Raw genomic sequence first — 16,505 nt, 5'->3', positions numbered from 1 at the left:
GACTGATGTCACTTGATTCGTAATTTCACAAGCAATCCGAATCTGCGATCGGAAATATAAATTTAATTTTAGTAGCGACTCTCTCGTTGGCACAAGACGGACAGGGTTCCATTCGTTGCTTTGCCACGCCTTATCTGTGTTAGAGAAATGTCTCTGAGTTACACATTCTTTTCAAGATTTGAGAGATGATTCGGCGGCACTGGAAAGAATTCGTGACTCATCCCAAAGATGACTGAATCGTTCCATCCAAACACGAGGGCGACGAGTGGAAAACCTCCACTAACAAAAACGAGATTACAGTGAATTGTAACTTGTGCTGTGGTATAGTAGTGTTGTATTCTTGTTAAGTTAGGTCGCAGATGAAATTTGAGTCCAGTTAAATGGGGACCTGATCGAAAAATTAACTTTTTAAGTATGGTACTCTTTTATGAAAATACTCCAGGAATATCCCTGAACAACCTCCGAAATTTTATCATTGGAGTTCGGTTTCACCCTGTATTCAGAAACTGATTGTATTTCAGTCGTTTTTTGGTGTATGTGAATCGATTTCTCTGTGATTTGAGATGCATCACTTTTGCGATGAGCGTTCTATTTCTTGCGCCTTGACTAACGTACTAGACGAGAATCTGCTTTCTGGACTGCTCTCTACTGCAATTGTCTCATTGGTGAAAGTTAACTGGAACTTCATTATTCCTGACTAATTCATCTGAAAGACAGTGTCCATTACAAAATCATTGATCACTGAAATGGGGTAACAAGCAGAGTTTCAATACAATTGTAATAATAAAAGTGTCCCTTTCTGCTTGCTCACGGACAGACTGTCAAGGGCTAGGAGAGATAAAAAGAAACTATACAGACCAAATATCATTTCTCATTCAGACCGCTATATGAGGCATATAAGACAAATAAAATTTAAAGACATCGCACAGTAATGTCAATACCTATCTTCTGAATTCTGAGACCATTGCATTTTTTACTCTACAACCACAAAAAGCTGCGATGCAGAACACTGAACATAACATACAAACACACACATATACAGATATACAGACAACAATATTTACATTACTGTTAACAAATACTTTTAAGTCTTGTACATTTATTTGAGCTCTTTAATTGTGGCGAAGGTCAAGCCAAGTTTGGACGATGCTATGATTCGTTATTCCAGTGCTCTTAATGGCATAGAGAAATCTTGCCAACGTGGCAGCAATCTCTGTTACAGGAAGCTACTGTTTAAAAATTATTTTCTGTTGGCAAGTGCACGTATTTCGCAACAGTTGTGTCACTCACTTGAAATGTTTGGTCCCTAATTTCTTGTATGTATATAGCAGCTGCACGTCGATAATAGCATACAGATATGTGTCAGAAACATCCGTGTTATTTTCGCCACGCGTCATAAATAATCTTCATTATAAGCTCATTTACTTGTGAGTTGTCCATGACGTTTATTAATTACAGCAATAAAGTTTCACCTCTGCCACAACGTTCTTTGTTAAACACGACCGATTTCTGAAGATCCATCTTGAGGAATTTTTCAGTGGACAGTTACAATCTCATGTCATGTGGTTCTAACTGTCCTCGCTAAACCGGCAATATGCCTGAAGACGAAGCTTTAATCCTCCCGTACTAGTAGCCTCTAACAAATGACGTTGTGGTAAAGGTGACATTCTATTTCATATACTTCTGCGATCTAGGATGTCGCATTCGTAAGCAGGATAATACACAGATAGGAAGGAAAAAACATGTCAACAGAGTTTTATCAGTCTGGTTTTGGAAAGGTCTATACGTGAGGTAGCTACAGTATTTTAGCTTCAGGCCGAATAAAGGAAGACTGTGACACACACTGTCTTTATAAAAACACCAGTGACAGAAATTATTGGACTGAAGCATGTAAACAGTCAACTGTGACCTTAATTTACACTGGCGAGGGAGTGGATATTAATAACGGCTGGCATGTATTACTCAGCACTATACACTATGTGATCAAAAGTATCCGAAGACCCACAGAAACATAAATTTTTTTCATATTAGGTGCATTGTACTGCCTCCTACTGCCAGTTACTCCATGTTAGCGACCTCAGTAGTCATTAGGCATCGTAAGAGAGTAGAATGGGGCGCTAAGCGGAACTCACGGACTGCGAACGTGGTCAGGTGATTGGGTGTCACATGTGTCATACGTCTGTAAGCTAGATTTCCACACTCTTAAACATTCCTAGTGAAGTGGAAACGTGAAGGGACACGATACAGCACAAAAGCGTACAGGCCCACATCGTCTGTTGACTGACAGAGACTGCCGACAGTTGAAGAGGGTAGTAATGTGTAATGGGCAGACGTCTATCCAGACCATCACACACGAATTGCAATCTGCATCTGGATCAATGCAAGTACTATGACAGTTAGGCGGGAGGTGAGAAAATTTGGATGTCATGGTTGAGCGGCTGCTTATTAGCCACACATCACGCCAGTAAATGCCAAACGACGCCTCGTTTGGTGTAAGGAGCGATTGAACAGTGGAAAAACGTTGTGTGGAATGACGAATCACGGTACACTATGTGGCGATCCGATGACAGAGTGTAGGTGTGGCGAATGCCCGGTGAACGTCATCTGCCGCCGTGTGTAGCGCCAACAGTGAAATTCGGAGGTGGTGGTGTTATGGTGTGGTCATGTTCTTCACGGAGGGGCCTCCACCCCTTGTTGTTTTGCGTGGCACTATCATAGCACAGGTCTACTCTGATGTTTGAAGCGCCTTCTTGCATTCCACTGTTGAAGAGCAATTCGGGGTTGGCGATTGGATCTTTCACACGACCGAGCACCTGTTCATAATGCACGGCCTGTGGCGGAATAATTACATGACAATAAAATCCCTGTAATAGACTGGCCTGCACAGAGTCCTGACCTCTGTAGGCAGAGCACTTTTGGGATGTTTTGGAACACCGACTTCGTGCCAGGCCTCACCGAGCGACATCGATACCTCTCCCCAGTGCAGCACTCTGTGAAGAATGGGCTGCCATTCCCCAAGAAACGTTCCAGCATCTGATTGAACGTATGCCTGCGAGGGTGGAAGCTGTCACCAATGCTAAGAGTGGGCCAACACCATACTGAATTCCAGCATTACCGATGGAGGGCGGCACGAACTTGTAAGTCATTTTCAGCCAGGTGTCCGGTTACTATTGATCAATTACTGTAGCTCTGAACCTAGATTTCTGGCAGTGTAAGGAAAGAGTTGAGAATTGCGTGCGGAACCGTAACTGAGAGAGGTTCACAAACCTTAAATCCCTCAATGATGTATCCCTGGTACCCATTCCAAGTGGAAAAACTGAAAAGTAGAGGATCTTTGCCACTGAAAACAGAGACGTTTAAGATAATGAAAGAAAGAAACACTTAAGAACAAGAACACTACTATTTTATTTACAACGGAAACGGAATATTTAACCTGCTTCAAGAGAGACGAGCGAATCCACATAGCAAGGAAAAGGAAAGAAGAAACATTTTCTGAATTGACATTTTTTGAAGACATATTATGTATAATCCACGTACAGTAAGAAGTATATCCAAAAAACTAGAAGCATATGTAGTGTGATTAAGTAAGGCAATATTACAAAAAGATGACGACTTAGAAACTATGGATGAAAGAAATTAAATACGGAATATGCTCATTAAGTGGTATTGCCGGCAAGGCATTAACAAAACATCATAACATTTGTAAAGGGTCTGTGGAAGAAGGAAATCATTTAAATATGGAGATTAATAAAAGTAAGAAATTAAAGAGAATGTATAAAAATGAAAAAGTTGTATCTTATTGAAAAAAGACTATAGTAAATGTCCAGTGCTTCAAATACTTCAGAACTTGTGTTCTATTTGTAGAAAATGCCCGTGACACTAAGGAAATTAGATAATAAATCGCTGTGGCAGATTCTGCATTCACGAAGAAGGGACAGTAACTGACCAATAGACAGAGCCTGGATATATAGAATTACTCTTGCATTTGGACCATTGATTTTTGTGGTTCGTAATTTGCATCCCGAGAAAACAGGATAAGGTATACCTGTAAATTTTGTTTTATTATGCTGGTGACAAATGAAGAAAGTTAAGTGGGCAAATAAGTTTCCCAATGAAGGAGAGTTGTTGAAGACATATCGATCATGATTGAGATTCGGAAGGCAGAAGCAACCTGGACTTGATCGCCTTCAGAAAGAAATGTTGGCTGCACTGTGTCAGTGAAGCGAGTTTGAAAGTGCCCCAGGTCGTGGAAAAAGACAGTCCTCTCACTAGGAGATTGAAGAGAAACGATCCAGTATAATAGAATGCAGAAGACAGGGAGAAATGAAGAAAAAATCACGCATAATGTTCCTAGTTCTGCCATTAAGCAAGACTCATAATATTAACAATAATAACAAGGTGGGAAATGCTTGAAAAAGGCTATCTAGATGGGATAATGCAACGCGTAATTTCCGAGACTGATGTCCATTAGATAAATAGAAGATGAAAATTGCAGGAGGAAGTAAAGTTAGGAATGTGTGACATAATCCATGATGAGTGTCAGTGCATTCAATCGGTTATAAAGAAAAAGATATGGAACGTCGTATCTGACCAGTAGAAATATTGAAGATTAAAAAAAAAAAAAAAAGAAACTGAATTAAGCCCTGACAAAACTGATTTTTCATTCAGATGCCCCGAGGTCACAAAAACGAAACTAATTGCGGCTTCACAGACCATTAATGATCAAACTTGATTCAGATATTTGTATGTGGATAACAAACACATTTCTTTATTTAAGGTAAGCAGCTCTTTGATAGTTTGGTCTCGATCGTATGTTGGGATGAAGTTTCTTTTTAAACGAAATATGAACACAGATGTTTGCACCAAACAACCGGTATGCTTAAATCGAGCACTGTCGAATTCTGTTCAAGAGCCAGCAAGTTATCCACATCTTTTTCTGCTTCTATTCGAGTTCAGTGATGACACAGCTGCATGAAAATAAGCACACTAATTAAACATAGCAGAATATTCACAGAATCGGGATTTTAATACCGGTCCAATGTGACCATCAAACATGCCGGAGAATATATACAAACAGGACAACTATTTTTAGCCGTCATTACGACTCAAGTTTCTTGGCATTACCTTCTTTTATTTATTACGTCATTGACGCTATGCATAGATTTTATAATACAGGTGTGTTAAGCTAAGCACATTATACTTGTATGATAACAGTGATCCACTAACTGTTTCCTTCTCGTGAATTTCCACTGTACAATACGTAATGTCGCTAGTTTCCTTCCAATACGAAGTCACCGCTGTCCTTGAATGAGAGAGTGCTCCGCATGGCTCAATGATATCGACGTCCATTGTCCATAAAAATTTGGGATGGTAAGCAAATTAAGGTATTGAGCAAAGAATTAGATTTGTTGGATATTGCGCACATTTGACACTGTTGTAACTCTTTAGCTGTTGTGAGATCTGCATTTCTCCCGGCACATATAATGTTCAGGTAAGTTAGCATATGCAGCCGGGTGACCTCGTCGACAACCGCCGACATTTCGACAGGAGCACACCTGGCAGTTTAGTTTTGCCGTGAAAATGATAGGGTTTTCTTTGGGGAAACATCGGCAGATGTCGACGTCGTCACCCGGCTGCAATTCCGTAAGTTAATTGATCTCTAGCTGTTGCCCCTACAGGTTATCGAAACTGGCATTACTTATCTAAGCAATCATCTTTCTGAGAGTATCCACAATTGACCTTTAATTTTTTGTTTTATTCTTAAGAAATCCAGGTTTTCTCGTATTTCACATTTCGTTAGGTGAACATCATTATTCATTTGATCTCCATTAAATGGAAAATAAAGCACTTCATTTTAAAAGTAATAGGATTTTAACTTCATGGTGGAACAAATTGTTTTCTCATTGAATAACAGTTTTTTGGGTGACCAAACTAGCGTCAAATTTTGATAAATTTATTGGAGAATGTATATAGCATTCCCGGCTGAAGCTAACAACACCATTTTCTTGTTTCTTTCCAGTCCCATTTGCCCTCAAAAAGTATCAGTCATAAACTCTTGTTAGTATACTGTCCACAGCTGTTAAGTATTTTGAAAAAAAAAAAAAAAGTTTGCGCCATACATTGAACACCAGCATATTTACTCTCTACCGCTTCCAGATATAACAACGATCTTCTCAGGAGAAAAAAGGTGTATAATTAGAGTTGTGCAGCTGATGGTGCAAATATGCACTTTCCAAAATACTAACAGCCGTAGACAGCCACCTAAGAAATGTTTTGTTAACATTGCCTGGTCAGACGTGTAAGGTGGTTTTCTCTCATCAATGTCTTAAACTAAAATACTGTTTTTATCCTGTGAAACCGGTAGAGAATATATGTACAATTGTGCAACTGAATGAGAGAATACGTTTTTTTGGAAATAAGTAATGAGGTTTCAAAATAACTGAAAGAGAAGATAAATGCGATCTAGGCTTGTCATTTACACCCGTCTCTCAGAAGGCTCATTGTACGACTAGCGGTTACCTGTGACTGTATCTACTTTATTAGTTTCGTGGCTAGTGTCATGTTCAACGTGCAGCGTTAGTACTCACCATACAAGAGGCCTCGTGTAGCTTTCCCAGCTTTGGGCGGATGAAAGGGCTGTAACAGAAAAACAACTCATCACATCATGGAAGTATCTGGACAGTTCTGCCCTTCATAGGTTTTATTAGACAACTATGTACATCTGCATGTCAAAATGACTGCATTTTCTGCAATTTGTAGTATTACGATGTTGTTGTGATGTAAAAATTCATGACTTAGCGGAACTTATACCAAATCATCATTAATAATCACTCAAGTATTAATTTGTGTACATAAAATTTATTCTAATGTAGCCTTGGAATGCCTTGATCAGTTTCAACAAAACTTGGTACATGTAGACTTACTTAGCAAAACACACTTATCAAGTCTGTATCCCACAGCCACCTCTCAATCTGATGGATCCTCATTGTACCGTTAAGAGGTTACAATGCGTAATGACACCAATTTCCTTCTCACAATTAATAAGTCACAGAGGTAGTTTTTTGTAAAGTGGAGTGAATTTGATATCACCATGATTTTCCAACAGCGCTCTTTTGTCATTCAAGAGTGGGTTAATCCAACAAGTTATTTGTTCTTTCAACTGGAGGAGAAGCCAAAGAAAGGTATTAAAAAGCAATTATACTGACTTTATCTCCATGACTTCACACACCGTTCCACGACACATGTATTGTCTGGTTCAAATGGCTCTGAGGTCATCAGTCCCCTATAACTTAGAACTACTTAAACCTAACTAACCTAAGAACATCACACACATCCATGCCCGAGGCGGGATTCGAACCTGCGACTGTAGCAGTCGCGCGGTTCCAGACTGTAGCGCCTAGAACCGCTCGGCCACCCAGCCGGTCGGCACATGTATTGCACACATCTCCTCCTCCCCCCTCTATTTAACTCTTCCCTCCTCTCCTACTCTCTGTCCACATCCTCTTCCACTCTCTTTCCAGTTAGCCCTTCTCCCCCCCCCCTCTCTCTCTGTTCATCTCCTTCTCCCCCCAACTATCTGTCCTACATCCTGTTCCTGTGCCCATCTCCCCCTCCCCTCTCACTCTTTCCATTTCCTCCTTGCCTTTCTATAGCTACCGATCTCTGTCCATCTCCACTTCCTCCCCCTCTCTCTGTCCATTTCCTTCTACCCCATCTCTCTTTAAATCTCCTCTGTCCCCCTCTCTCGTCTATCTCCCGACTGCTCTCTATCCATCTCCTCCTCCCCACCTCTGCCTATTCATCTCCTCCTACCCCTCTCTGTAAATATCTCCTCCTACCCACTCTCTTCCTATTCATCCCCTTCTATATCCATCTAAAACTTCCCCCAACATGCTCATGTAGCCCCTGCAAAACAGGTCGATAAAACAAGTTAATACTACTCTTACAGCATTTAGTCCTGCAGGGCAGTCTACACTTGCCCCTGATGTGTAAGTTGCCACGCAAATCAGGTTGGGAAAGCAGGCCGCTTCTAGACTAAAACAACATGCTTGTCATGCAGGGCAGCCTACAGCTTGAAGGCTGGAAACAGTTTATTGCCCCTGACATGTAGGCTGCCCTGTAAAACAGGTTGATTAAACAGGCCAATATTATGCCCACACAACTCACCTGTCATGCCAGGCAGACTCCTCAGCAGGGGCTGAAAACCGTTTCCTGGCTATATCTCTGCTCCTGTAAGAGCTAGCAGGTTATAGCCCTCACTGCAGTCATACTCATGAAGTGTGCTGTTCGTATGCCAAATTTGATTGAAATCGGTCCAGGGGTGATGCTGGACATAGGACATTCTTATATATAATTCATTTTTGTGTTAAAGTAGTACTTCAACAAACCTGTAAAGGATTCTATTTTGTACTTTGTATGCTGTTCTAGTTTTGAAAACATAAAAATTAACTGAGGTTGTCTTTCCACAATAGATGTATTTTATTCTTTTTCCCATATAATGTAAGTCTGGAATTACTGAGTAACCAGAAAACTCCAGGCAGTCAGTTAGTTAATTACTAAATTTTGGTGACAGATTGGTATGAACGGTAATTACATCTAAAATGTAATGCATTGCTATCCATTAAGATTGCAGCGCCAGAAAGATAGAAAATAACTACATTGGACTTATTACATGTCTACAGTATAAGAGGAAGAAAAGATGATTAGATTTGTAGGTAATTTGGGATATATAGGGTGCAAAATTTAGTACACAAAGTTTCCACTCTGTTACCAACAACGGGTCTAACCTGACTGTATGATGAGTCTAACTGAGCTTGGATAACAGATATACTCAATACTATCTCAATTCTAAGCCAGAATTCATCGATATCTGACTAGTGGTGGTGCGCCTTTCATTCAGCAACTCATAACAAGCTGTCAGATCTTAAGAAAGGGCTGACCAGAACAACAGTCTCACATTCACTGTTTGAGGTATGACTGGACATCAATTGCAACATAGGTCTCGCGTTATTTTGCTGAAGGATAACGTACCAGAGAATTCGAGGATAGGGCACAGCCACTGGCCTTAACACATCAGAAATATGACACCTGGTGCCCAAATTGTCGGCTATGCCAACCATAGGTTGTGTACCCATTGGCATCCCATACAATCACAGCACTGGAATCATATTACGATGACAAATACAATTTGGTAGCCTTTGTTCTCCTCATAGCCTCCACATATGGGTACAGTATCATGATGCTATGTGCCGAACAGAAATTCCACAAAAAGACTGCTACCCCTGCATCCAGGATTAGTGCTAGGCACACCACTATTGGCATGTCGCTTTCTGCATCAAGTGATGCCGAAATGACGTTCGCAGTATGGACAGTCTGTGATGCTCCAAACGTTGTCGCACTGTCCATGTAAGTACCTGCCTTCAGTAATATATATCTACGATAAACTCACTGGCACTCAACAACAAATTTATTCATCTTTGAGACGAATTAATATCGTGTTGCTACTATCAACAAATTTTCTCTCAGGGTGATAGGTCTTAGTTTTGGAAAGATAGTCATTAGCTTAGGCCAGTACAAGACATACACATTTAAGTTCACGCATTCACAATGTGTGTTTTTCGCATTACAATAAGCTACATGTAGGCTGATGTGTGATGAAGCCACTGTAACATGTTGGGAGCAGCTCGGCATATACTGTAGTTAAGACCTTATCTCCTTACCTTGAACAGCATTTCGTGTTTCTACATCGTCACTTCACAACCTGTCAACTACTGCAGCTGGTGGGGAGGCAGTGGCCACAGCTGAGCACAGGGGGCTCTTCAGAGCCCTTCTCCTGTACGTTTCCCGTACCTTTTGCAGCATACAGTACGATAGCCTTCTCTTCAGACATTTTAATCAAGGGGTCTCTGCGTTACAGGTCCGTCACTTCTGGACATACCTCCTAGGAAGAACATTCTAGGCGCTCATCCAGCAAGGGATCTCATCTGCTTTCGACATTAATGCCTGAAGGGTCGCTTCTAAGGTCAATCATTTACAGCAGGGGCATCCAAGAATTTTGCATACATACGCCTTGCTGCGCACTTCCCTCACTATTACGTCACACTGTGTGCGCAGGGAGAGGGCAAAACAGTAACCGCGCCGCATTTAGATAGCAATACGACGTCACAAGGAACACTGAATGTCTTGCATCTTGGTTTGTCTTACCTTGCAGCTTGGTTTCATATTTCCTAATAACGTAGATAGCAAACAAAAACTTTCAGTATTATTTAATTATTTTCCGCCCACTGAAGGCAGAATAAAATTTATGTCTGGTGCAAAGAGTCGCCATACCGGCAGGTGAAGATAATCTTGCTGATTTTTGTCACTCATGTTGCCGTGTAAATCGTGACTCAATTAGTTTCATAACCGAAAAAAGCATTTCACTCAAACATGTTGATGGAAACATTTTATCACGTTTGCAACCTCATTATGGAGATAAGGAAACCGTTCCTTAAGAAAACAATGTAGAAATCCTGGAAAGTTTAATAGCAAAAGAATTTTTCTATTAAATGGGAACTGCAGTGCAGATCCATCGGTTCCATCTTCACATGCACATAGGCGCTTTCAACTGAAATGACAAATGGTCTCGAAAGCAGGTCAGGAACAGATGTAAGACTGGCAGTGTCCTCAAAACGTTTAGAGAACTATTCCTATAATTATTTCAGTCTAGTGATAAGTTTCTCAAAATTCGCGAGCCTGTGAGCTCACGGAAATAGGCGAATTTTTTGTTAGAAATTACCTCATCCACAACGCGATTTTCCTTGCGTCCCCATCAAATCAGAAATAAGTCGTTTCTTGTCTGCCAACCTATTATGTGGATAATGTGTAGTCAAGTCAGCTGAAAGTGAGAGGGCTGCAGTCCATTCTGGACGATCTATTATTCGTTTCTCCGTTTGTTTTCTCTTCAGAAACTCAACAACAGTTAATCTTAAATCAAAAAGTCGTTCGAGGCACGCCCCTTGACTTAACCGACGTTCTTTGTTAATATGTAACGCCTCCATACTCCTAATTCAGTTCCATAAAAATTGTTGCAACCGACGAAGTAATAATGCGTGCGACATCAGAAAATTTGCTACTCGTACCACCACACCTGTAAATTTAGCACAAAGTGCTTCTTGATGTACAGAACAATGAATTCCGTGCAAAGCGTCTGTCAATTGCCGTAAGTTTTTCCTGTTTCATCGTCGACTAAATACACTCCTGGAAATGGAAAAAAGAACACATTGACACCGGTGTGTCAGACCCACCATACTTGCTCCGGACACTGCGAGAGGGCTGTACAAGCAATGATCACACGCACGGCACAGCGGACACACCAGGAACCGCGGTGTTGGCCGTCGAATGGCGCTAGCTGCGCAGCATTTGTGCACCGCCGCCGTCAGTGTCAGCCAGTTTGCCGTGGCATACGGAGCTCCATCGCAGTCTTTAACACTGGTAGCATGCCGCGACAGCGTGGACGTGAGCCGTATGTGCAGTTGACGGACTTTGAGCGAGGGCGTATAGTGGGCATGCGGGAGGCCGGGTGGACGTACCGCCGAATTGCTCAACACGTGGGGCGTGAGGTCTCCATAGTACATCGATGTTGTCGCCAGTGGTCGGCGGAAGGTGCACGTGCCCGTCGACCTGGGACCGGACCGCAGCGACTCACGGATGCACGCCAAGACCGTAGGATCCTACGCAGTGCCGTAGGGGACCGCACCGCCACTTCCCAGCAAATTAGGGACACTGTTGCTCCTGGGGTATCGGCGAGGACCATTCGCAACCGTCTCCATGAAGCTGGGCTACGGTCCCGCACACCGTTAGGCCGTCTTCCGCTCACGCCCCAACATCGTGCAGCCCGCCTCCAGTGGTGTCGCGACAGGCGTGAATGGAGGGACGAATGGAGACGTGTCGTCTTCAGCGATGAGAGTCGCTTCTGCCTTGGTGCCAATGATGGTCGTATGCGTGTTTGGCGCCGTGCAGGTGAGCGCCACAATCAGGACTGCATACGACCGAGGCACACAGGGCCAACACCCGGCATCATGGTGTGGGGAGCGATCTCCTACACTGGCCGTACACCACTGGTGATCGTCGAGGGGACACTGAATAGTGCACGGTACATCCAAACCGTCATCGAACCCATCGTTCTACCATTCCTAGACCGGCAAGGGAACTTGCTGTTCCAACAGGACAATGCACGTCCACATGTATCCCGTGCCACCCAACGTGCTCTAGAAGATGTAAGTCAACTACCCTGGCCAGCAAGATCTCCGGATCTGTCCCCCATTGAGCATGTTTGGGACTGGATGAAGCGTCGTCTCACGCGGTCTGCACGTCCAGCACGAACGCTGGTCCAACTGAGGCGCCAGGTGGAAATGGCATGGCAAGCCGTTCCACAGGACTACATCCAGCATCTCTACGATCGTCTCCATGGGAGAATAGCAGCCTGCATTGCTGCGAAAGGTGGATATACACTGTACTAGTGCCGACATTGTGCATGCTCTGTTGCCTGTGTCTATGTGCCTGTAGTTCTGTCAGTGTGATCATGTGATGTATCTGACCCCAGGAATGTGTCAATAAAGTTTCCCCTTCCTGGGACAATGAATTCACGGTGTTCTTATTTCAATTTCCAGGAGTGTATTTAAATTATTTCTGATGGTACTATAATGCTTTTTTCGTAGCAAATTTGGGGTGCTCTTCGGTTATGCGTCTGCATAACAGATATTTCGACTTCTCATCTCTCCTTTCTGTGATTTGCATTCATTTTCGAAGGTTGGGACGATGGATATCTAGATTGCCTTTTTTGTGCGAACAACCAGTGGGTCAATGAACTGCCTTTAGATCACAAATAAATAACTAATGATAAACAGCGCTGACGCCACCTTTCTGCGGTACTGAAGAAAGTCGTGCCGGCCATAAAACGCCGCACCAAAAGCCAGAAGAAATAGTGTACTATCTCACTGTTAAATGAAATATCGCCCTGGACCTAATACTGTCGACAAAGACGAAGGAAAGCAGAAGTGTGCCGAAACAGGCAGAGCCTCAGCCAACACGTGAGCAACAATATCGCACATGCGTGAAGTTTTGCACGTCATGTTCGACCCTGAATTACACTACTTTCACAGCTTACGTGCCAATAGTAGGATGCATTTATCCTAGACAGAAGTGACGCATAACAATCTGGGTGTTGAGTGACACCCTTCTGCTCCCCCCCCCCCCCCCAAAAAAAAATGGCTCTGAGCACTATGGGACTTAACGTCTGAGGTCATCAGTCCCCAAGAACTACTTAAACCTAAGTAACCTAAGGACATCACACACATCCATGCCCGAGGCAGAATTCGAACCTGCGACCGTTAGCGGTCGCGCGGTTCTAGACTGAAACGCCTGGAACCTCTCGGCCACACCGGCCGAAACCTCGTCATTTGCCGATGAGAAGCGGAGGAGTGAGGAGCGCTTGGAAACTCCTCCGCTCACCTCGAGAATTCATAGGGCTCCTCAAGCATCCAACACATTTGTGGAAAAGGTTGTTTTCTGTGTGGCGCCTGCAAGCACTTGGTGCGTGAATGTCCCGTAGCACGAGCTCCTAGACGCAGCATATGACGCCAGCTGAAAAAATGGGAGGGGGGATTATTGTTTCCGTCCTTCTCCACTCCTGACCACTACCCCGAGGAGTTATATTGCTTTCAAGACAGAAGAAAGCCAAACTAATATTATTATCAGCCGCTGGAACATCCCTAACTCCCTACAATTCGGTCACCTTACAACGCGTCCACATTCATGAAAGCAATAGAGCAGAAATGCAAAATTTGACTCACTGTTAACGTTGTACAGGATATGTGGGAAGGTGCTGGGTCGCCTCATACTCTTGTAATGCAGCTGAACACTACATCAAAATTATATCTCACCTCGGCTTCGTACAGCAGAAGTCACTGCTCCGAATGCAGCCGACTCACACAGCCAATTAACCTTCAAACGGTACTGTGCGGGTCGGATCCGACCCAGCGGTTCAGTTTTCACGTACAATGCTCTAGCCGCTCAGTGCAGGAAGCCGAGCCGGCCAGGAACCCTGCTAGCCAGTCGTGCTCTGCCTACTGGAGTGAGTGCAGTTAACGCGTCAGTGACCTTGGCTTGTTACGTGTATTCCGGGTCGTATCCGACCCGACCGTACCATTAATGTTACTAATTTTACTGTGCATCTTTTTCACAGTTGTTATCCGAACATGGCTTGGAAACAACAGTTACACGGACCTGAGACAGTTCTAGCTGTGTTACGCCGCCAGGAGGATCCTTCAGACAAAGTCGCTGGTGACACTGACCTGGAAGTGTCTGTCTCAGGATTCGACGATGGAGGTGTTCTCAACAGTGATTTAGGAGAAACTGTTTTCGACTGTGATCATTTGGGTAAGACGTACAGGAGAGAAGAAGAAGGAACAGACGATAGAAATTCTGAGTTAGGTAGGGACGAGCAAACAATCTGGACCGACAAGCCTTTACGTTCAAAATATTCACGAACCGCTTCTTCAAATGTGATTACTCACCAGCCTGGACCTAAGGCCTGCCTGGACCTAAGGCGCGAAGGATTGCAGATGCAAAATAACATTCTCTTTTTATCACCGATGAAATGATAGGGAAAACTTTTAGTCATACTAATAACGAAATAGTACCCACAAAGCTCAAGTACAGTGACCCCAGCAGTTCATTTTTACGTAACTGAGATAAAAGCTTTTATTGGTCTCTTGTTTATGTGCGATGTCTTGAAAGATTCTGGCTTATGCTAAGATGGTATGTTTTTCGAGATATTTGGACCACCGATCTTTCCCTGTGCTATGTCGCAGAAACGATTTGCATTCCTCCTACAAAACTTGAGATTTGATGATAAAGGTACTAGGGAGTCGAGAAAGACTAAAGACAAATTTACTGCGTTTCAGGAGATATGGGGTACTTTTCTAAGTCATTGTTTGCAGTATTACAGCCCGTCAGAGTATTTGACGGTAGATGAAATATGTTTATACCATCGAAACCTGATAATACGGTCTGAAAATAGTTTCATTGTGTGACGCCAGAACGTTCTATTTCATTTCACGCATCCCGTATATTGGAAAAGAGCAAACAAAGAACAAAGATAATTTATCCATGCCAACTCAGTATGTTCTTAGACTTACGGACTCAGTGACAGGGAGGAATCGCAATGTGACAGCTGATAACTGATCCACTTCATATGAGCTAGCAGAGAAATTGTCTGAGCGGAAACTTACGTTAGTCGGTGCATTACGTGAGAATAAGCTTGAGATACCACTATCCATGTTGTCACCAGCCCCAACTGGAACCGTCAAGTTCGTCTACCAAGACAACAATATATTGGTTTCTTTCATATCTATAAAGAATAAAAAAGTTATCCTGCTGTCAACCATGCACACATTGGAACAATAAGCGATGGATCAAGCAAGCCAGAGATTGTTGAATTCTACAACCTAACAAAAGGTGGAGTGCACTTGTTAGACAAACTTTGCAAATGCAAGACTATGAAACAAAAAACCCGAAGGTGGCCATTGAGATACTTCTTCGGAATGTTAAGACATCGCAGCTGTGAACAGTTTCATATTATTCAAATGTAATACAGTACGTGCACGCGTTGGGTTTGATGACACCCTTGATGGAAAAAAGAATGCTCAACCCATATATTTCGAGATCTCTTCGTATGACAATTGCCATGGTCTTCGAAAAAGACTACCGCACACAATCAGAATTTGCGGACAATACGAAGAAGATATAACCTGTGTGATCCTTCGAAAAACAGAAAGGTAAATGAATCTTGTGTGAAATGCAATTCATGCGTATGTGGTGAGCATAGAAGAGTATTGTGTTTAGGTGTGTGACTGATGGTTCTATTGAGGAAACAGATATATAATATGCCTTTCTATTTGTGGAAAAAATTAATTTTTAATTTATATTATATTATATTTTATTTCGTCAAAAAAGACAGGAACTGTGTTTAATTTGTGTAGGTTCTTTGACTTGGATTTGATGGCCACTAAGAGCTAATGGTTATCTGTTAAGTCTCCAGAAATGTAGCATACTATCAATAAACTATATTCATCAAATAATATTACTTACTGTGTTCCTCAGTGCAGGAAGTCGAGCCGGCCAGGAACGCTGCCAGCCAGTCGTGCTCTGCCTACTGGAGTGACTGCAGTTAACGCGTCAGTGACCTTGGCTTGTTACGTGTATTCCTGTGATGACGTATGGCTGCGAGACATGGACACTGAACTCATTTACAAAAGGGAAACTTAGGACAGCACAGAGAGCCATGGAGAGATCAATGCTGGGCTATACAAGAAAGGACAGGAAAAGGGCAGATGACATCCGGTCTGTGGCGAAGGTTAATGACATCTTAGAGACAGCAGGTTCCTTGAAATGGCAGTGGGGTGGCCACGTCGCAAGAAGAAACGACAACAGATGGACGAAGCTAGTACTGGAGTGGAGTCCGA

At 42.9% G+C, this 16,505-nt stretch overlaps 1 protein-coding gene across 1 annotated transcript in view; it reads right to left on the bottom strand.

Moving 5' to 3' along the window:
* Positions 1-16,505, bottom strand: part of LOC124803322 (protein unc-80 homolog) — a 995,149-nt gene that overhangs the window by 830,696 nt on the left and 147,948 nt on the right. Inside the window, exon 3 of the mRNA XM_047264506.1 lies at positions 6,588-6,636. Within this exon, the coding sequence (XP_047120462.1) occupies positions 6,588-6,636 (49 nt within the window). The remainder of the gene's footprint in view (positions 1-6,587; positions 6,637-16,505) is intronic.

This window comes from Schistocerca piceifrons, chromosome 6 (assembly GCF_021461385.2).
Source record: "Schistocerca piceifrons isolate TAMUIC-IGC-003096 chromosome 6, iqSchPice1.1, whole genome shotgun sequence".
In the NCBI taxonomy this organism is placed as follows: domain Eukaryota; kingdom Metazoa; phylum Arthropoda; class Insecta; order Orthoptera; family Acrididae; genus Schistocerca; species Schistocerca piceifrons.
Note: the sequence above shows the minus strand (reverse complement) of the source record. Positions and strands in the feature narration are given on the sequence as shown.